The following is a 22,476-nucleotide window of genomic DNA, read 5'->3' as shown; positions in this document are numbered from 1 at the left end:
CATGTCACCCCCGTTTGCCAGGGCTTGGGATCTTCAAAGAGAAGGTAAACCCAATACATCCCTTCAGGTCCAGTGACTGCGAGGTTCCTCACGGTCATGAGAGGTTGTCATAGTTCCTGGGAATGCTGGTGGTCACTGCCATCTCCTCCTAGGATGTGCTAACGGGCATGGAGTCATGGCTCTATCTGGGAGTTACAGGGAGGGAGTCTGCCAGCCAGTGCTGGCTGATCACAGCTGTGCAGCGCGTCATCCGTTCACATACAATGACTAGTAGTAGTGTGATTATACAAAAACCACTGTATCAAAGACTGGCCTTGACCTGAGTGGGCTTAGGGCGGGGTCCCCAAAAGCTGTCAGCTCTAATTTCTATGAACCTCTGGCACTGGAAGCTCCAGGGTTACACTGGGGGTCCACACCAGATCAGTCTGTCTCCCTAATGGCTCAGGGACAATCTTGCTCTTCAGCAAGCACCTATAACTTATGAATCTCACAGTTCGGAACCCCGGGGACAGCCTTTTAGCTTTTTTCCCCTAACCAGGAAAACACCTTATAACTCAGATAATGCAGTGTCTCTTAGGAAACTTTAGAATCTGAACACAACTCCAGTAAGTACATCACGGAATGAACAAGAATCTAGTATGAATAACTTACTTCTGAAGAAGAAAGCTAACCTCTCCCAGCTGGAATTTGTCTGAGGCTGGAGGACTGCCTGCCTAGAACAGGGCTCTGGCTCTGCAGCCGACTGTAATCCAGTGCAGGCAGGCCCGGGCCAAGCTTCAAGCTGCTCACCCTACATCCCAGTCAGCTGGTCAGCCCCCACTTCAGATCCGTCTGTGCACACTACTGTGTGCTGCTTTCCCCACTGATCTGCCAAGAATATCACAGAACAGAACAGTACCCAACGCTGGTTTTTCAACTTTCCATTTATTCACATTTCATGGATTGTTACACTTCCTTAAAGGCTCATTCAAAAGCTAACACACACTGAGATTACACTGCCTGACAATTCAAGTATTTTAGCTGGAGAAAACAAGTTCCCGTTCCGAGTAGAAGGCGGATCACTCCATGTGCTGGCTACGAAGTCTGACGTCACTTTTACAAATCTGTGTTAAGGGACAGTCCTCAGGCTTGTGATTGCTTCTGGAGAGCACTTGGTGGCTGTGTACAGAGCATGTGGCTAGAAAGACGCCCTGAAGAACTCCCAACCTCACCTACAAGTGACAGAGCAGGCCATCTCCTTAAAATCCCACTCCAGTGGTCTAAGTGGGTACTCTGCAGCCTCAAGGGGCTGTTTCTCATCTTCAGAGATAGTAACATAATGAAGAAACTGGCAAGAACAGACTTCGTAATGTTCAAAAGGTAGGGAAACGGCTTTCCCTGACAGCAAGGTGAATTCCCCTCTATGCCATAGGAGGTATTTTTTTTGTTGTTGTTGTTGGTTTGTTTTGGTTTTTGGCACACAGCATGTAAAAAAACAGGATTCAGAACTGAAATGGTAAAACAGAGCATCAGCCCACCAACAGTCGGACCTGTCACTGACACAGACACAGCCTGTACAGTGTGGCTCTCTGAGGAGGACATGGCAGGGCTGGGAATGTGTCATAGTGTGAGCTATAGTGTGGGAAGGCCCAGGCTTAGCATCTGCCAGATGCACCCTGACCACAGAGAACACACACTTCCTTCAGGCAAATGTAAGACACAACGTGAGATTTTCAAACTGGAGATACACACCTCAGTTCACATTAAACAGACAAGATGCAAGTTTCTAACACGTTAAACCATAAATGAAGTTTAAGCCATGGGTTGGAACCAGCTACACACACAGTGGAAGAAGAACAGAGTGCCCTCCGGGGGCCTCCCTGTGACACTCAGACTTCATAGTGATTCCCATACTCAGGTCAGATGCAATGAGCTAGCTCCTAAAGCATAAAGACAAGACACCGAGTTACAGTCACACCCCACACATCTCCCCTGTAATTCTTGTTTCCAAAAGTGATAGTCTTTAGCAGCAAATTGCTGGAATGTTAGAAAAAAAAGCAAGCCACCCTCACTAATTTACAACTGAAATTGGCCGGGGAGCTCTAGAAGGCAGTCCAGTCATGATCTTTTTTGCTTTTATTCTTTTGGTAAATATTCAAGGCATGGGCAGATGCTCACAGAGCACTGCCACCATGAAGAGACAAGTTCCTGAAAGTGCCTGTGAGTTTGACACGTGTCAGCCCCACAGGCACGTGGCTACACAGTACTGTTCTGAAATGCACACCCCTTGTTTCATCTTTGGAAAGCTGGGAAGCCCAATGTGAAGAAGCCAGGGCCAGGGCCAACAGAAGCAGCAACCTGCTTGCTAGGAACCAATTCTCCATGCTACAAGGCAAAACCAAACCAAACCGCACAGCATCTCCTTAGGTCCACAGCCCAAGAAGCACAAACATGCATCTGCAGATACGTGCCAAAATGCACAGAGCACTGTCACCCCACCTCAAGAACATCTCTGGGCTCAGGAGGCAGAGGCAGGTGGATCTGAGTTCAAGGCTAGCCAGGGTTACATAGTGAGACTAAGACCCATGTGAAAATAAAAGTTAACCAGGTTTCATCCCACCTAGCACGGCAGCTTTAAGAAAGCAACTGTGCCACCCAGCTTTTGTCGGAACCTGATCACACAAGTGTGCGCCCCTGGGTACTGACCCTGAGCCTTCAGACAAGATCTGGTCCTAGTGTCAAATGGTTTTATGAGAAATGCAAGTGGACTTTTAAAGAGTCAAACTTTCTATTCTATTTGATTTTATTGGGGGTGGGGGAGGTGTCTTACAGTAGCTCAAGCTGCTGTGAACTCAAATGATCTTCCTGCCTCAGCTTTTCCAGCACCGGGATTAGACAGGAACCATGACCAGCTCGTCATCAAATCTCGAATTTAACCCATGTCTGGTCTTCAGAGAATACTAGTATTAGCAACCTCACCGCTCTGAGGTAACATGACCAGCGTGTAGAACCATGGCTCTCTTCCAAATGGACATACTCAATAATACCTCATCCTTAAAAAAGTAAAGATAAAAATGTTTTCTTCAGACGCCAAATAATATGCTGCTGTCTGAAGCTACGGGCCAAATGAGCCGTCTTCCACTCCCATACTCTTGCTTCTCATGAGCACACGGCTCGTGAGAGAACTCCATTCAGACTGTGCCCACCAGGGCTCAGCAGGGCACAAACGGCCATGAGCACACAACCCTTTTCAGCACGATTTCACTTTTTTCTTTTAAAATAAAGGCTTATTTGTGGTATAGAAATGATATAAAAACACTACCAAATTTGTGCTTTTAATAAAATCCATTATTCCTGACAGCCCCCGTCCATGCTAACTAGGGAGGAAAGCTAGTAAGAGCACCTCATGGATAAACTCCAGACCCAGTCTGTCCACCGCCAGCTCCCCACGAGCCACCACTCATGGTCTTTCCCATGGAAAGGCGGTTCCTGGTTCAGTCAAGCAGCTCCAGGTCAAAGGCCAGCACCAGCCGAGACAGGCTGACGACAGATTCCCAGTACCCAGTCAGCTCAGAAGGAATGGGCAAGCGCGGTCGGTCACAGTGTGGCGGTGTGCTGTCTGGCAGGAGTGCTAGTCATGGTCAGACAAGCCCACAGGAAGGAAACGGGCGGTGTCTTCAGGAACACTGGGTCTCCTGGGGAAGGCAGAGAGCGGCACCACTGCTGCCTGAGGGAGCCTTTGGAGAGCTAACTGGTACCCTGATTATAGTCCATTAAGAATCACTTAGGTTAGTTTACTCAATGAATCAACATTAAAAACCATCTTCCCACACTTTTCACTCCAATGTATTTTGCTTAGTTCTTAGGAAGGGAGAAGAGCTTCGACACACTGAAAGGATTTATTGGCCTTAATCTTCCTCACAAAAGTTCAAGTTACCTAGAAGTTCTCAGAATGTCACAGTAGAAGAGGAAAGAATGTGACTAAGTTAGGGACGGAGGGGAAGCAGCAACGTGGCAACATGCCTTGGTCAGCCTCAGTGCTCAGGCATCCTTTTTCTCCAGTAAAATCTTGTGCAATTCATCGGCATCCTCGCTCGTCTTCACCCGGATCAGCATGGTGGCCGGGAGAGTGGGCTGCTTCTCATCGAGTGGGGGGTTGGGGACACAGACGATAAGGACGTTGTTCTTTCCTGTCCGGGTGCACGGCATGTTGGGGGCGATCAGAACATTCAGCAGTATGTTGCCTTTGAGTAAGCAAAGGGAGATATTCATCAGGACATAAAAATAACTAGAGAAACTATCTATCAAAGCTGTAGGATTCCGTAAGAGGCTAGGAGTCAATCCTGAAGCGACTTCTTACTGTGCTAAAGGTACCGCCATAAAGGCCTCCCGCTCTTGTGTTCGGGAGTGTGGCAGGCTGAGGGGAGCAGGGGCTTGACAGGCACCAATGGCGGGGTGCTTCCTTCCTCCCTTCTCCACACACTCCAGCTTCAGGCGCTTACAACCTCAGAACTGCATGCAAAGAGGACTCGCTGGTACTGGTACCGTTTGGACCCAAATCCTCACCATTTCATGGGACTTAAGGATGAAGGGCCAGCAAAGAAACAAGAGGTTCTCCCCAGCGGTGCTCCCAGGCTAGAGTGACATTACAATGATACTGTCATAGCTAGCTGGCCGGAGTATCTTGGTGTTGCCTGACAGAGCCTCACACTGCTGACCACGTTACAGGCTCACTGCAGTCAGAGCTGCTCTTTTACTGGACTGTTCTAAGGGCCTTGACAGCTGGGGTGGGTGAAGGGGACAGCAATGCGGTCCTCTGGCTCTATGGAAAGCACTCCCTAAGGCTGGGGAGATAGCCTCATTGCTCAGCATGCAAGCACAAGGACCTGACTTCAGGTCCTCAGAACCCACGTAAGAAGCTGGAGACAGCTGCCCAATCTGTGATCCCAGCCCAGAGAGTGGGAAAGGATAGGGATGGGGGCTGTGGCACCAACGGCCAGACTGGCAAGCTCATCAGTGAGCTTCAGGTTACAGAGACCACGTTCCAAAAATAAAGGTAGAGAGCAGCTGAGGAATGAGACCTGACATTCTTGGGCCTCCACATACCAGCCCTCCCCTCCACAAAGACCCCTTTAAACTGAGACCTGTGTACTTCTTCTCTGAGCTCAGTAAGCACATGGATGTATGCATGCAACCCTCCACCACAGGAAACCAAGCTTTAACAACACACCTACATCATGTCCCAATACTCAAAAACCACGTCCATATTAGTAATCAGAAGATGAATCTCATGATTGCTCATAAAACAAACAAACAAACAAACCAACCCCTATTATTGAGCTTCAAAACACAAAGAACTGCAGTGTCAGGATAGGGCTCTCTACACAGGGCACTGTGATGGCTCTGCACCCACCTAGGTTGGTGTCTGCCCGCACCAAGAGCTGGGTCTTCTGAGTTGCTGTGGGTTTTAAATGCAGGGTCCCCACACCCTTCTCTTTAAATTCGTTGTCTTTCTTGTAAAATAGTTTACATCTGTGGGGAAACAACAGACACGATCAGGCATTCAACAAGTCAGTTTGCTAACAGCCATAACTGCAGTGGGTAAAGAAAGGATAAACCTTCTTTACTGGATTGATGGCATCCAGGTAAAACCAAACAAAACCGTATGGTAATCTAGTTAGATATTGTAGAATTTACCTTCCCACCCCCACCTTTCTTTGTATCGTGGGGCAATGCTAGGCAAGCACTTTGCTAGTGAGCGACAATCACAGTCCCCTACAAACCCTCTGTACAAATCCTCTGTAATACCTGTGACCATCTTTCCTCAGTCAGTCAATATCTCACCTGACCCACTTCCACTGCCTGCTCTCATGTGCCCTGTGACCCAGGCTCTCTACAATGGCACAGAACCAGGAACTTCTCTGCATCTCTCCCACCCTGCTGTACCCATTACTTTTTATTTTTTCAAATTCCCTTCAGGCCTTCAATTTTCATCCCCTAAGATCCAGAGATAAATCTGGACTAGAGTGTAACTATGGATAAAGTAGCATGCTGTTCTCCAAGCCTGTGCATTACATGCAGACCCTTAGATTATTAGGAAAATCCTGCAAGCACTCAGGAAGTGGAGGCAGGTGAGTCTGAGTTCAAGGCCAGCCTGATCTGCAGAGTTCCAGGACAACGACGATTACACAGAGAAACCCTGTCTTGAAAAACCAAAACCAACCAGCCAATCAACCAACCAAGTAGGCCAATCATTCTTGCTGTTGCAGCTGTTCAGTCTGCTTGGCTGAGCAAGGCCTGCAGGACCCCACCCCCACTCACTTTTTGGAGTAGAAAGCATCCTCTTCCTTTACTTCGGTCACCACTACCTTGGGTGGCTCGTCATTCTCCTCTTCTTCACCATCTGGCACAGAAACAACTCAGAGTCAGAAGACACCCGTTCCCATCATCCTAGACATCAGCGTGGACTAACCCCTGTAAGCTAGAAACGACGGCTGTGAGCACCTTACTGTTTTAGGGGAAGAGGTGCCAGCTGGATTTATTTTGTGAAACTTTAAATTTAGTGTGCAAGTATGTGTGCACACACACGTGTACTGTGTGGAGGTCAGAGGACAACTTGTGGGATTTGGTTCTTTCCTTCTACCTTGTGGGTTCCTGGCAACAAACTCAGTTGTTGGGCCTGGTGGCAAGCATCTCTACTTGCTGAGCCATCTTGCCACACTTAATAATGGCAACATTCTTCTCTATTCTAAAGTAACTTCTAACTTGTCCAAAGCCCAAGAATGAAAGGCATCCTTGTTTATGACATTCACCAAAACATACTAAGTACAAAATTATACATACTCAGGTTGCACAGAGGAAAAGGGCACCCATACCATCCCTGACAAAATGTTCTTGTGTCCAGAGCACATTGTGCCCGGGATAACCAGCAATGGCCAAAAGAACAAAAATAATCTTTTTAAAGGTCATACTGGTCAGAGAAACTGCTCCCAAGAGTTGTCTGAACTGTCCGAGAGCCCAAGGATCTGGTACTGAGGACTTGCTTCACTGAGAGGGCAAGAAGGGCACATCTGTTCAGGAGAGCCTCACCACAGTGAGGGGCAGAGACAAAGGCTGACATACAAGCAGGAAGGATCTTCTCCAAGAGAAAAGACAGTTGTGTAAACCTGCCAGACTTGAACCAAAAACCCAAACTAATCTAGTACCAGGTCAACCAGAGCTACACAGAGAAACCCTGACTGGCAAAGGTCCAGCATGAGGTACTAGGACCTCCTGGCCGGATTACTTAACTGAGGCACCCAGGACTGAAGGAGGAGATGATCCAGGAAGGCCTGACACCTGCTGTTTGAACAAGTTCCACTTTCTGATGTTAAGGTGTGGTAACTAACCACAAGATGGTAACAGGGTCTGCTAGTGCAGGCTGCAGGACTGGGGCATGATAGAAGGGTACACTCTCCTCTTATTTGGAGGCAGAGGAGAAACGAAAGGGCCCCTATTGGGCCCTGGCGGCTGAAGAGTTCAGAGAGAAGAGCAGTGGAACTTGGAGTTCAAGGACAGCCTTGTTGAGTTCTACACAGTCTTGTTGACACAGCAAGTTCTAGGACAGCCAGCGCATCTCTACAGAGAAAAGTAAAAACAACCTGTCCTTCAGAGTAGAAAGCTAATCCTTCAGCACCACTAGGCAAAGCGCACGTATGCAATTGCCGAGGCATGGCTGGGGCCACTACACTGGACAGCACATGTGCTGAGCACACACAGCATTTTAGAAAGTTATACTGGATGGAACTGGTCCTCAAATGTTATATAGAACACATGAGCACTGTGGTACCAATAGCTCAAAAAGGAACTCTGTAAGTGTGCCTGCTGCACACTGACGGGTACAAGGAAGCTGAGTGTGACCCACAACAGCAGGGCCTTCCTCTGGGGACGAGTGAGCCTTTATGTCAGGTCTGGCCTCAACATTAATGGTACAGCGGCTCATTTACAGCCAAATTCCTAACTACAGCCAAGTTCAATGGACACTCTTGGGGAGCTCTGTCAGTAAGATTCAATTTTCAAAAAGATTTTAATTTACTTCTTCTATATGCAACATCACGTGCCCAGTGCTTTTCCTCTACTCCAGCTGTCTTTAACACACCTTCCCTGTGCATCTAGAGATCCATCTCACGCAGACAGAGGCTGCCATTTCTCTCCCACAGAACCACACCTCCACCCCATTCGGCACTTGTGATCTTTAACAGCTCTAAAATGGGTCTTGCTCTATTTTACGGAGAAGAACTAAGGCACCGTGACACACACAGGACAGGGAGCACCTGTGGCACTCTCGTTCGCCCTGTGCAGATGTGAAGCCGAGGCTTTGTGCTCACCTCTGCACTCGCTGCTGCCGCCTCCTGCCGGACTCTCGGATGCTTTAGCAGAGAACAGCGAAGAGGCTGCTTTACTCTGGGCAGCATCTTTACCAAACAAGCTGGAGCTTCCAGCAGAGAATGAAAACCCAGTTAGGGAGCCAGAGCTTAACGAGCCCAAAGCCGAGCTCTCAATTTTCTTGCCGAAACTAAACGAGGCACTTGTTGCTCCTTGTGCTGCGTCCGATTTCTTTTCTGCTGTAAACTCCACCTTTTCAGATGTGTCCTCCGCTTTGTTGCCATGAAATGAAAATGGTGACTCTTGCTGTAGTTTTGTTGAACCAAAAAGGGAAGGAGGCTCCATTCCAGCCGTCGCCCTGTCTGTCTGGCTCTCAGAACTGCTGCCGCCTCCATTCTCAAGCTGCTTCTCGATCGTCGCCAAGTATCTCTCATAGTCTTTAAAAATGGGAGTCAGGTCACAAAGCGGGTTTGTGTTCACGTGCTTCACTATCCAATCGCGGACGGAGCAGTTCAAGCCAGCCAGCTGCTTGTGATAGGCATTCCCAGGGCAGGCGGTACTGGAAGCAGGGCCGGAGGAGGGCGGCTGATTGCTGTTATTGCATTTGGGACTTGAAATCTTTTTATCCACCAAGGTAGTAGGGCCATTCACAGCAAAAGAACCTGTAAGAAGTTAATGAGCAAGCACTTTAAAAGCTGGTTTGATCAAATCATACAAGGGTTCATTTGTTTTGGTTTTTAACGTGTCTCAAAGGGTCTTGCTATGTAGTCCCAGCTGAGCTGGAGCCTGCCATTCTACTTCGGCGTTCTAAGCTGACAGCAGGTGTGTGCCACCAGGCTCAGCTACAGCTAGGTCTTTGGACTGCTACCATCATGCCCTGCTTTTCCTGTTACCAAGCTTGTGTTCAGGAACTCATGCTGAGGAACTGATAACTAGCAAATGGTTACCAAGGCACTTAGTACACTCTGCTTCCTAAGGACTAAACTCAACAGGGCAGTGGGTGGTGCATGAGGCTATCTGACACGTGAACCCAGAATCAAGAGGATCAGAAGTTCAAAGCCATCCTCCCTCTACAAAACTAGAGGCCAGCTTGAACTCCAGCCGCTATGCTACATGAGAGCTATCTCAAACCAACAACCACCATACAACACACACTTTGAGAATAGCAAAACACAATCTAGCCAATCACGGTCATTTCTAGGATTCAGCCCAGAATCCTGTTCTCTATGTGAGTCCCAAAAGTTCCTGACTAATTTATCCACAACAGGTTAGGTGTTTAGTATTTCCTGTTCAAATTTAGATCAGGGAAACTGTGATCAAAGACAGTATCACCCCAGTTTCCAATGGCCATTGTGGTGGGAGGTACACTAAAAGGCCCTTGGCATGCATGAACCAGGAAGTCAAACTCTTGAGTCTACAAAGTGCTTCCTTGCTGAGAGTCAATTCCAGGGTCTGGGGGCTATGAACTTGACACTGAAGTCACATAGCTGTCAGCTGGCAGAGCCAAGAATACAACTGCTGTGTCAGGTACAGAGGTGTGCTCTGCTGACCATCTCGTCCCATGCACCTCCCCAGTCCCGTCCTTTAATGGTCCATCCAAGGACACAGCCCTAGAACCATCTCTCCGGCTGGGTCTGGTGGCACACACCTATAATCCCGGTCAGTCTTTAGAAAGCTGCAAGAGGAGGATTGAGTTCAAGGTCATCCTGAGCTATACTGAAAGACCCTGTCAAAGACAGACGATTGGGTAGCAAAGTTCTCTTTCAGCATCAATTTCAGAGAGGGCTGGAGAGGAAGGGCTACTCACCAAAGGCTGCCTTGGGCTCTGCTGCTGTCTTTACATTGGAGAAGGGCGTGGCATTGTCTGTGCTGTTTCCATTTGTCAGTCCTTCCAGAGGCTTTCCTCCAGAGCCACCAAATCCAGAAAACCCTCCTCCTCCAGAAGGCACAACCAAACCTTTGAAACCTTTAAAGGCTCCTCCGCTATCAGACTGAAACACAAAGAAAGCACTTTAGGCAAGCAGACCACCTGGCCCCAAGTAAACATGACCTCAGACAGCAGTGCTGCGTGGCTGACAATGGTCAGAGAAGCTACTAGCACATAGCACAGCCCAGGCAGGAGAGGAAAAGATGGTGCCTCTAAGGACAGCTGTGTTACAGCTGCCTTCCTGAAACAGCCAGGAAAGATGGTACCAAAACAAATAGAGCAAATTCATGTACCTACTCCCAAACTTCAGAATAACTGAAAATATTCCCAACACAACCAAACTGCATGTACTTTTCCAAAGAACATTTGCCTTAAGAAGCTTCAGAAACATGAAATTAGATTAATTAAAAATATTTAGCCGAGCATGGTGGCTCAAGCCTTCATCCCAGCAATGAAAAAAATTGGGAGGCAAGCAGATCCCTAAGTGCCAGGCCAGCCTGGTCTACAATGTGAATGCTAGGACAGAGAAATCCTGTTTCAAGACAAAAAGAAAATACAGTTTACCTAACTTAAGCATTTTGGGGTTTTCAAGCCGTTCTTGGCCTACAGAAGTCCGAGGAGACCGCGCTGCATATTCCAGCCATTCTATTGGTTAAGCAGCCCAGTGCAGCCTGCTCTCCTGTTCCTTGCTGCTCCCTTGCCCTGTCTCTAGCAAGCTCTTCCCTTGGCAGTCTATGCAGTCAGCAGAGGCGCTGTGAACCACTCCTATGCCCTAGGAGAGTCAGGAGTAGTGTGGAGAGAGCTCTCTGCCGACTGCTTCACTTTTCTGAGGGAGGAGACGTTCAGTGGGTAGGAGTGCTTGCTGTGCACACATGAGGACCCGAGTCAGAACCCCCAGGTTCAAGGAGACCCTGTCTGGAGGGAATAAGGTGCACAGAACAGGAGGACATCAACTGCTATCCTCTGGCCTCCATGCAGTGCAGAAGCATCCATACCCAGACACACCCTAAAAGTTTAACTTGTCATCTTCTGACGCAGTGGTTGGGCTGATAGCACTCCGCCAGTTCACCAGAATGCAACCTGATCCTATGTAAACAGCCAAACAGGAAAACCCAACCACGCCTACTTAGTTTTAATGTTTACAGCTACGGACTCAGCTCAGTGGATAAAGTGCTTACCCTGCAAGCAGGAGGACTGAAATCTCAATCAAGGGACTCTAGGTTTACCAAGAGTCCCAGCCTCAATAAATAATATGAACAGAGATCAAGAAGATACAGGATGTCAGCTGCAGACCTTTATACACACACATACGTGTGCCCATCATATGTCCACACAGTCAAGCACTTGTGCACATTCACATGTATACTGATTAGAGCAGTTGTGGAGTAAAAGTCTGTATTAAAGCTGGCAGGCACACACATGACAATTCTACAATACATATGTGTACTTTTTCTTTTTATAGTTGGTGTACCAGCTATACCAACTCCAAACTAGAGTTCCCAAATAAATGAACTATAATTAATCAATCAATCTCCTCCCTCTCTCTCTCTCTCTCTCTCTCACACACACACACACACACACACACACGCGCGCGCGCAAATCTAGTCCCTCTTCCATTTCCTACATAGCTCATGTATGTCCTGGTAGGCTTTTGTACTTTTGACAATCTGACACAAGCTAGAGTCATCTGGAAAGAGGATCCTAGATTAAGAAAATGCCTCCTGTAGGCAAGTCTGTGGTTTATGTTCTTGATTAATGATCCATGCGGGAGGACCGACTTCCTGTGGGCAGCATCACCCCAGCAGGTACCTTAGTGGTGTAGTCAGGCACACAGAGGGAGCCGTGAGGATCATGACAGTAAGCACGCCTCTGCTTCAGTTCCTGCCAGAGTTCCTGCCCTTTCTCCCTCCATGATGGGACAACGATAAGCTGAAATAAACCTCCTCATAAGGTACCTTTATCTCGGTGCAGCAACAGATACCCCAACTAAAACATACCAGTTAGCCTTAATGTTACAGTTTTTTTAAAAAAACAGTTTTAATCACACCTACAGATTTTCAAATGTTTAGTGACCACTGGTATTTTTATAGTATTAAAATAAAGAGGAATGGGGCAGGAGAAATGGCTCGGCGGTTAAGAACAAATACCGACTGCTCTTCCAGAGGTTCTGAGTTCAAGTCCCAGCAACCACTTGGCAGCTCAAGCCATCTGTAATGGGATCGATGCACACTTCTGGTGTGTCTGGAGACAGCTACAGTGTACTCATATAAAATAAATCTTTTCTTTAAAAAAAAAAAAAGAGAAATGAAAAATCTTTTTTTTTTCTTTTTTTCGAGACAGGGTTTTTCTGTGTAGCCCTGGCTGTCCTGGAACTCACTCTGTAGACCAGGCTGTCGCAGAACTCAAAAATCCACCTGCCTCTGCCTCCTAAGTGTTGGGATTAAAGGCGTGCACCACCATCGCCCAGTGGAATAAAAAAATCTTAAATAAAACACCTTTCATTCTGATGCTTCTGCTTATCGGACAGTGTCAGTCATCATGGGCTGGCTTCCCACTTGCTATGTGGTTCATGACACTGAACTTCTGAGCCTTCTGTCTCCCCCTCCTCAACTCTGGGTTGGCGAGCACATGCCTCTATACCAGAGAGATTCTAGTCACACACTCTGCCAGCTCAGCAACAAGCTCCCGACCCTCAGTAGGATTTTCTCAACGATCAAAATCTAAAATCTAAGAACCGGGGCTGGGGAGCAGTAAGAGGTTAAGAGCACAGAGGACCTAAGCGAGATTCCCACCAGTCCTAGCAGTGGCTCACAACTGCCTGCAACTGAGCCTACAGCTCTGATGCCCTCTCTTCTGGCTTCTGTGGACAGGCATACGCCCACACAAGTACAATTTAAATCTTAAAAAAAAGAAAGTAAAACAGGCAAGTGGATCTCTGAGTTCAAGCCCTATGGAGTGAGTTCCAGGACAGCCAGGACTACACAAGGAAACCCTGCCTTGAACCATGCCCTCACAGAAGTGTAGCAAAAGCGTTATGTCCAAATAGATGGATGGTTTGCACAGTTGGACAGTTTTCCAAGCAGTGGTAACTGCCTTTAATCCCAGCACTTGGGGGGCAGAGGCAAGCGAATCTCTGAGTTCGAGGCCAGTCTGTATCACACCTAGTGAGTTTAAGACAGCTAGAACTACATAGTGAGATCCTTGTCTCAAGACAAAAACTAAAAACATACTAGATGACTTACAGACAAGCTCTGAAACTGTATAGAGCTCTTTGGGGCCTTTTGATTCTGTACTGGATTTAAAAGTTATGTAGTATTTACTGCTATTTTAGAAACTGCTGACAGTAAATTATCTAGCTAAATTTTAGAGTGAACTTGACACATCCATTTTCCCCCTCAGACAGTCTCACTATGTAGACCACGCTGGTCTTGAACTCTGATTCGACTGCCTCTGCTTCCCAGTGCATGTGCCACTAGGCTTGGACTGACATATTCATATTATTCCTATTGCCTAGCTCTGTTTTCCTACAATATTTGAGAAAAGCCCATTTCTTCATTTAGGCAGGTGGTATATTTAGCTTTTCTAACATAAGTTCTGAATAAAATCAATGTGAACTTCCCAGGCCAAGGGCACCTTCTTCTCCCCTTCCACTTAGCCAAGTTTTAGCTCAAGCGGTACCCCAGGCCCACCTAATGTTTTGACATTGCAACACTGAGTGCTGTCAACCACAAACTTCACCCAAATACCACAAAACTAAGTCAGTCTCCCCATCATACATGACATCTTATGTTTTAAATAAGTTTACAATTTTGTGCTGGGCTGTGCTATCTTGGGCCACATATAGCCTACTGGCCAGATCTGGTACTTTGTCACTGGCTGTCACTTACTGAACAGCCAGATCCCCTCCTGTCACAGCCTGTCTTGGCTTCTCAGTCCTCGCCATGAGCGCATATCGCATGGCTCTTCTCATCTCCCCCCACAGCTTTAAGCCCATGTTACACTGCAGATCCCCAGATCTGGCCTACTCCTGCCCATGCTCATTTCCGTTCCATCTTCTACGTGCATGAGGAGAGCTTTGCTGTATGCATACTCTGGGAATGGGAACCACATTAGGAAGACATCAAAGCTGCAGGAAGCACTCACTTCAAATCCAACGTTTCTGCGCTTTGCCTTCTTTACGGCTCTGTTCTTCATGACTTCCTCACTGGCCACTGAGAATGTTCCCATCTGCAAGAACAGACAAGTGAAGACAGCAGAAAGGTAAGGCCACAGGGAGAGTAAAACTGAGCACAAACACTTATCTGGCATTTCATCTTCTTAAGAGTTGACTCAACACATTCAGAAACATCTCACATATATTATCTACAGGTTTCTGTAGATTCCAATTCTAGTCAGCCAAGTCACAAATTTTTCAGGATCTACAAATCCAACCTCCAAGTTCCAACTCAGAGACAGGAATATGTGATTCTGAAAAGATGAAGACCACTAAATCTTGGTACCAAAAATACTCATGGCTGGCTTCCTCAACATCTTAGAGACATAGTCTCTGAAACCAAGCGTCTTACTACCAGTTTTCAAAAAATGAAGTTGCTATGGACAGCATCTGGATTTTTCTTTTGTAGAACAGGATCCTGTACATTCATGAGTCCTACCATTGAGCCACAGTCTTCGCTCACTGTTCTGAAAAGCTGACCTGCTCACCTTGCCCACTGTCCAAAAGGCCAGATCGCTAGGCCACACATGCCCCTTGTCACCCTGTGCTCTTCCACGGTGTGCTGAGTGTGCTAATCATAATCACTGTTTGCTGAAGGCTTACGGTTTCACTTCATCTATTCCCTCACCTATAGGGCTAGAACTAAGTAACTGTACAAAAGCCTCATTCAGCCAGGTGTGCCAGCTCCCACCACAGCCCCTTACACAGGAAGCTGAGGCAGCTGGATTATAAAGTGAGACCATCTCAAAAACAAAACTAAATGGCTCCCATCTACAGGTGTTTTCGATCATGTTAGCATTAAAAGGATTCTCATCCCCAGAACAAGGACCAGCAGGCTATATTGCACATTTAATGTACCTAATTTCCATAGCTGTCTCAGTAGAACCTGCGGAGCTCTTTCTCTCCTGGACACTTTAGTGCAAAGCAAACCACTATAGTCTGGATTTTACTCCACTCCAGGACTGTGCTTAAGACCAAGGCATAAAAAAAAATCCGTAACTAAAGATTGAGTTAAAAGACCAAGTCAGGGGCTGGAGAGATGGCTCAGTGGTTAAGAGCACCGACTGCTCTTCCGAAGGTCCTTAGTTCAAATCCCAGCAACCACATGGTGGCTCACAACCATCTGTAATGAGATCTGACACCCTCTTCTAGTGCATCTGAAGACAGCTACAGTGTACTTAGATATAATAATAAATCTTAAAAAAAAAAAAAGAAAAGAAAAAAAAAGACCAAGTCAGCTAACGGTTCTGTAAAAACAATAACATCAGTGCTTTGGTCCCCAAACATATCAGCATCTATCAGTACCAAAAAGGAAGACACCAGCCTGCAAATACAGCTGCAGAGCACTACTCCTTGCCGCCTTCTTCCCTTCCCTGTGTGCTTCAGAGCTGGAGTTAGCTTTGCGATGACTCTGCCTAGTGGACTGGCCTAGGACTATCAACCTGTTCAAGAGACCTAGATATGCAAAGTTTCCTCACAGAAGACAACTTTACTTTTTGCTGGTAAAAAATGACACTGATGTAAATTCTATGAAATCAGTGCAATTGCCGGGCACAGACTTAGCATCAGAACAGCTAACAGTGAAGTATGAGAAACACTGGAGTGAGGGACCGTAGGGAGCTGACCGAGGTAAGAACTGCAGCTGGCGAGCTCCTGTAACCTGCCTCCTAGTCATGACTAGACCACTCGAAACACAGCAGAGGATGCTGCGGGTGACTCTTGCTTCTACAGACTAATGACAAACGCACACTAACAGAACAGCATGCTCACACACAAAGAACACATTGCTACAGTACAGCAAACACCCACAGCTCACCAGGAACCAAACCTCTCCCGCTGTGTTTTCTTGAAGGTTTTTAAGTTCTAGCATAGTCTTCACCAAGAAAAGTAACATGAGCTGAGACACAGACAGCAAGAGACAAAGGGAGCGGCTCTGTACCTCTTCAACTTCGTCTTCCTCATCCCAGTTCCTGTCAGTCAACTCCTTCTCCGCAACTCTCTTCGCCATTTTTGTGAACCTAGATGACAGGAAACAGAAATAAGATGTTTGCTTTTCTACACCAGAGTAACTGTTACAAATACATTTTTGTTGCAGTTTTCACTTATTGTGTAATAAAACCACAAAATAGAGACGTATAAGAAAAAGCAATTAACAGATTTTAAGCAAATGAGACTTAGAGGGTTTGGCTCAAAGGGAAGGAAACACAGTAAGAAATTCAGGAAAATATGAAGTTCGGGGAAGTTAATTTTACTTTTTTAATTAAAAATTTTTATTACAAGTAATTAAAAAAATCCTAGTCCAGCATAAAATGTGGTGAGCATACCCCTGGTGCTGATGGAAAAAAAGCGCTGTAGTGAGAGCTTCACCGCGGCCATGGGCCTCCAGCATCAAATCCTCAACACAGGGCTACAGAGCAGGCAAAGACACCTGAGGGACACCAGCCCTCTCTTTCAACAGGAAACCAACTCCATTCACAAAATTAAGACAAACATCTATATTTTTTTCCACTTACCTTGCCAAACATCTATTGATCTTGCAAGAGCTATAGTATTTAAGTAGTATATTGTACGTAAAGTCCTTATGTCAATGCAAATATCCTTGCCATAAGCATTCTTTTTTTTTTTTTAAGTATAGAATAGGGTTTATTCAGGACATGGGGAGGGGAGTCGAGAGGGTAGTAGAGGCAGAGAAAAGGAGAGAGAGAGAGAGAGAGAGAGAGAGAGAGAGAGAGGAAGAGAGGAAGAGAGGCTGGCCAGGAGCACATGGGAGGGGGGGAAGGGAAAGAGCAAGAGACAGCAAGAGAGCCATGAGCACTCTTAATATTTAAAATATAAAGATGATTCAGAAGTTTATTCTTGGGTAAGGATTTTAATAATGCCTGAGAAATACTTTTGCAACATGAGTAGTTTTCTCAAGGCTACAATTAATAGAAATGGCTCCCAATTAACAATTAATTGCCTGAATTAAGCAAATTAATTGTGCAAAGCTAAGACATTACAAATTTAAAAATTTAGGTGCTATGGATGTGGTTGCAACTGATAATATAAATTGCTTCAAATATACAGCATCAAGGCTGGAGAGATGACCGGACAGGCGAGAAAGCACACTGCTCTCGTGAAGTTAGTGTTGGATTCCGAATACCCAACAGCAGCTCCCAAGTACCTGTAACTCCAACTCTTGGGGTATCTAACTAACTTTTCTGGCTTCCACGGGTGAGCAAGCACAAATTAATAATAATAATAATAGCAGCAGCAGCAGTAGTAGTGGTAGTAACAAGAGCCAGGCAAGGTGGCATACACCTTTAACCCCAGGACTCAGGAGATAGAGGTAGGTGGATCTCTGTGAGTTTAAGGCCAGGCTAGTCTACAGAATAAGTTCTAGGACAGCCAGGGCTACACAGAGAAAACCTGTTTCCAGAAAAAAAATGCCTTGCCTTTTAGAAATAGCAATAACAGGGGCTAGGGAGATAATAGCCCAGCAGTTAAGAGCACACATTATTACTCTTGCAAAGGACCCAAGTCAGTTCCAGCACCCATGTCAGGCAGCTCATATTCCTGTTGGGAGTTACAGGGGATCTAGTGCCCTCTACTGTCCTGCACAGGCACTGTACACACACACAGAGAGAGAGAGAGAGAGAGAGAGAGACAGAGAGAGAGACAGAGAGAGAGACAGAGAGAGAGACAGAGAGAGAGACAGAGAGACAGAGAGAGAGACAGGAGCTTGGAGGGTTTTGTTCTAAGCACTGTTTCATCTCTTCAGAGCAGCTTTAGCAGCGAGGGTACTTGCCCAGGCTGGCAGTAGGTACTCCTTCCTGATACTTTCTCCATTCATTTACCCTCAGCACAACATCCCACCAGAGTAGGCCTGGAACAGTCATTAGATACAAACTTACCCATCGCTTAATGCTCTACAGCAGATTAGCAACTACAGAGTAAGTTTGAAATCATAAATTCCAAAGCCTTCCAATATCTGACGTGCAGGGCTCCAGCTTTCGAAACATTCCAACCTTTTACATTTTTCTCTTACAGGCACGTTTTCTGATTACAGAATGAATGATTTTAAAAATGAAGATTCTAAAATATACAGCATGAGTTTTAATAAATATCAGTAACTGGGAACCGTCTCTTTTTAACTCCTCTCCCAAACCGCTGCAAAATTAATCTTATCAGAAATAGCGTTCTTTACAGAACTGTTCACAGGTGAGGTCTCTGGATCCCTAGGGAAATTTTTCTAATCATTACCTAACATCACCACCAGAGGGCAAAAGAGGTAAGCAGTGACCCTGCTAGATTTACTGTTTTAAGATGTGGACAAAAGGAATAGTGGGAAACGCATTTAAACTGTCTAGCTCAGACTTGAAACTAAAGAGTACCTGACAGACTAAAACAAACGAATGCTGCCGCTGCCATTTCACACTTTACTCAGATGAGTCAGAGGCCAGGAATTCTAGTTTTGTTTCCTGATGACTCTAAAATGTCCCAAACCTACCTGGCTCATAGATCTGTTGTTGATTCAGTGGTCCGAGGCATTACTTATTTGAGAAAATACAAGATGCTATTGCTAGCTTCCAGGACAAGCTGAGCGAGCCTGGGCAATCGGGTTTGGCGAATGATTATCTGTGGGACAGAGGGACTGCTATGAAAACTAAGATGGCATAGCTTAGAAGAGTGCCTCAAACAGAGGAAGTGTCCTGTCAAAATAGTAACAAAAATAACCCCTATTTTTACTCCAAAACTCAAAAGCTGTAGAGGGAAAAGTAACTACTACTATAGGCTAAACTTTTAAAACACATTTCACCAACCCGGGTGATGGTAGAGGGAGGCTGAAGCAGGATGACAGTTTGAGGCCAGTCTAAGCCATAGAACAAGTTCAAGGCCAACATAGGAGATACATACTTTTTTTTTTAAAGCACCAAATACCTACTTATTTCACATTCCATAGTTAAACACAACTCTGCAAATTATCTGGAACAAGGCCTGGCACTTGAGACTTATCTGCCAGCTATTATTGTTGTTATTAAAGCTTTTCTGTTTTATTTTTCTTTTAAAGCGGTGGGGACAGGATCCAGGGTCTCGTACGTACTAGATAAGCTTCTACCAATATGTTACCGGGGAAATTTAATCCCTGTAATAAATGACTTACAACAGCTGCCCGGAAGACTTTGCCAAATGTCTGCGTTTGTGGGTAAAATGGCTCCACGAAATGCTTTTAAGATATGAAGCTAGGAAGTTGCCGGGGGACGGGGTGTGTGTGTGTGTTGACAGGGGATGGTGATGGTGTGTGTGTGTGTGTGTGTGTGTGTGTGTGAATTATTCACGATCGGGCCGCTTCCTGCGGTGTGCGCACCCGCACAACTCTGCGGTCAAGAGATGACTTTCACAGGAAAACACCAGGAGCCGATCGAGGTCACTATAACGCCCCGGAAAAGCCCAAACCTCAAAAGTGGCCCTGGACGAACCCGGGTGACCAACGGCCTGGAAACTCGGTGAGGGCACCGGGGGACCGAACAGCCGGGGAGACGACATGTAAGGGGCGAAGGCCAGCCAGGGTTGGGCCAGGGCGGCCCTGCCACCGCCGCCTACCTCCGCTGGGGCCGAGGCCCGCGCTCAGCCGAGCCTTCCACTGCCAGGCGGCTCGCCCGGCAGGCCCGGCCCGGTCCGGCTTCACAAACAGCCCGCCGCGTCGCCAAGGCGGCCGCCGCCCCGCCCTCCTGGCCTGCCCGGCCCTCACCTACCTTGACTGCCGCCGCCGATCACGCTGGAGTCCCGGCGCCGCGGCGAGCAGGGCCGAGGCGGCGGTCGCGGCCGCTGGGAGATTCCGGTGCGTCGAGCGCCTCCGGGAACTTCGTGATCAGCAGAACTCGGGAGCCGTGTGTCTCTGAGTCCGACACTGAGGACAAGAAGAGACATCCGCTCAGCCCGAAGCTGCTACAGAACGGTGAAGAGAGCGCCCGGGGCCGCCATCTTGTAACTCGAATGGACGCCTCCGAACCAATCGGAGGGAAAAGAGAGGGGGAGGGGGAAGAGGCAAGCGACGCCCGCATCCAGCTACTGCGCATGCGCGTCGGAGCCTCCGCCGCCGGCCCCTTCTCCTGAGGGCCACTTGGGTCGCGCGGCGCATGCGCAAGCCCGCCCTAGAAACAGTCGCCGGGAGGACCATTGGAGCTCGCGCGTGCGCACAGGGAGCGCGGGCAGCGGGCCGGGAGCCAAAGCCACTGTCAAACGCGGGTTAAGCACGTTGGTCACGTGTCGGCCGCCGTCCCAGTTTGAGGAGGTTCGCGCGCCAATCGCTGCCGAGACACTAGCGGGAGGCGTTGTGGTCAGTGACTTTGGAGGCCTCCGATGGTGTGGTGGGTGGCTGAGGAGACTGGCCGTGGATCTGGGGGGAGCACGAGGCGGGTGCAACGTGATTCTCACGTGGACGGGCCTTGGGGAGGGTGGATCTCAGTCTGCGGAGACTTGGAAGCTTGTGGTAGCTCTTCCCGACATGGGGCTGGAGAGCCCTGCGGGACGGACTCTAAAGGTCACCTGCCCCAATTGCTGCTTTATGATAGATGTCCACAGATTTCCTCGTTGGGAGCTGTAAATTTGCCCCAAGCTGCAGGACCAGCTAGGGCCCACAGGAGATGAAGTCCCCGGAGGGATTCAGCTGCGGGACGAACCGTATGCGTCCTGGACCAGGACTCGTGTTTTGTGTGCTTTTAGCTGACTACAGCACTCTAAAGCGGTTCAGTTGTTTAAGAAGGGATTCCGGTTGGTCTAATTCTTCTGCTTGAGTTTTAACGAGAATGTGAACCAGAATGTCAGACCCATCCTTAACCATCCGGAAACGGGTCTCAGAGAAACTAGCATTTCTAGAGCAATAGTTCCAAACTTTTGAGAGAGGACAAAGGGGGTTCCAAGGGAGAAGTCAAGTCCCTTATTTTCAGGGTGTTTCATCCATCGATCTGCAAGAACTGCAAAAGGAGACTAGCTGGCACGGTGGTAGAGTACTTGGCTAGCACGAGGAAAGCCCTAAATTCAGTTCCCCCAGATCCAGCAGAGTGAAAGAGAAAAAGCCAGATCGCATTTAATGCACACATTTGTTCTTGATTCAACTGACTGCCAATGAAGTGTCTTCTGAAAATTTGTGTTAAATACATGCAAGGTATTTTTCTTGTCATTCTCTACACATTTCAGCTATGTCGTTAACGTCATATTTAGTGCTATAAGTACTCCAGAGATAATTTAAGTATCTGAAGTCAGTCAGGTCATGGGCATTTTCAACTAAAGTCACAGTTACTGGAAGGCTGAGGCAAGAGGATCAGCCCAGGCCAGCCAGAGTAACAAGAAGATCCTCATTAATACAGACCAGACCCACAATCACAGCTATTCAGACAGTTGAGGCAGGAGAATCAAAACTTTAAGGCCTATTCTGGGCCACAGATAAAATTCAAATCTATGTTGAGCGTGCCTGAGCAACTTAGACCCTCTCCCAAAAATAAATAAAAATACAAAACTGGCTGGTCATAGTGGTGCTCATTTTAATCCCAGTACTTGATTAAATCCCAGTACAGAGGCAGATCTCTGAATTCCAGGCTAGCTTGATCTTCATAGTTCCAAGATGGCCAGCCTCACATATTGAGACCCTGTCTCAAAAGCAAACAAAAACACAACTACCAAAAAGCAACCAAATGAAGAACCAGAAAGGGTTGGGGGTGTTCAGTGGTAAAGTATCTGCCTAGCGCCTGTGAGGCCGTAGTACTGCAAAAGGAAACCTAAGTAAACTGGAAGTAGTAGTCCACACCTTTAATTCCACCACTCAGTACTGAGGAACAAAAACCTAGCTGCAAGCCGAATTCATTGGAGTGAGATGTCCGTGTGAAACCTGCCCGGAATTCTTTCAGGTTATAGGCAGTTTGGGTAATCTAGGAACTGGGACATGATTGCAAGTTCAAGGCCATGTTGAAGGATCAGGTGAGATCCTCTCTCCAACAGCAAAACCTGCAAGTAA

The 22,476-nt window shown here is 47.2% G+C and overlaps 1 protein-coding gene across 1 annotated transcript; it reads right to left on the bottom strand.

Moving 5' to 3' along the window:
• Positions 1-905: 905 nt before the first annotated feature.
• Positions 906-20,441, bottom strand: Nup50 (nucleoporin 50). Its single transcript, NM_016714.2, has 8 exons — positions 20,219-20,441; positions 16,423-16,501; positions 14,414-14,497; positions 10,151-10,334; positions 8,346-9,005; positions 6,301-6,382; positions 5,393-5,511; positions 906-4,223 (listed from the first exon to the last, which is right to left on the bottom strand). Exons 2-8 carry the CDS (start codon positions 16,489-16,491, stop codon positions 4,021-4,023), a joined length of 1,401 nt encoding a protein of 466 aa, NP_057923.2. The 5' UTR covers positions 16,492-16,501; positions 20,219-20,441; the 3' UTR covers positions 906-4,020.
• Between the last annotated feature and the right edge of the window lie 2,035 nt (positions 20,442-22,476).

Source organism: Mus musculus, chromosome 15, assembly GCF_000001635.26.
Source record: "Mus musculus strain C57BL/6J chromosome 15, GRCm38.p6 C57BL/6J".
Classification (NCBI taxonomy): Eukaryota; Metazoa; Chordata; class Mammalia; order Rodentia; family Muridae; genus Mus; species Mus musculus.
Note: the sequence above shows the minus strand (reverse complement) of the source record. Positions and strands in the feature narration are given on the sequence as shown.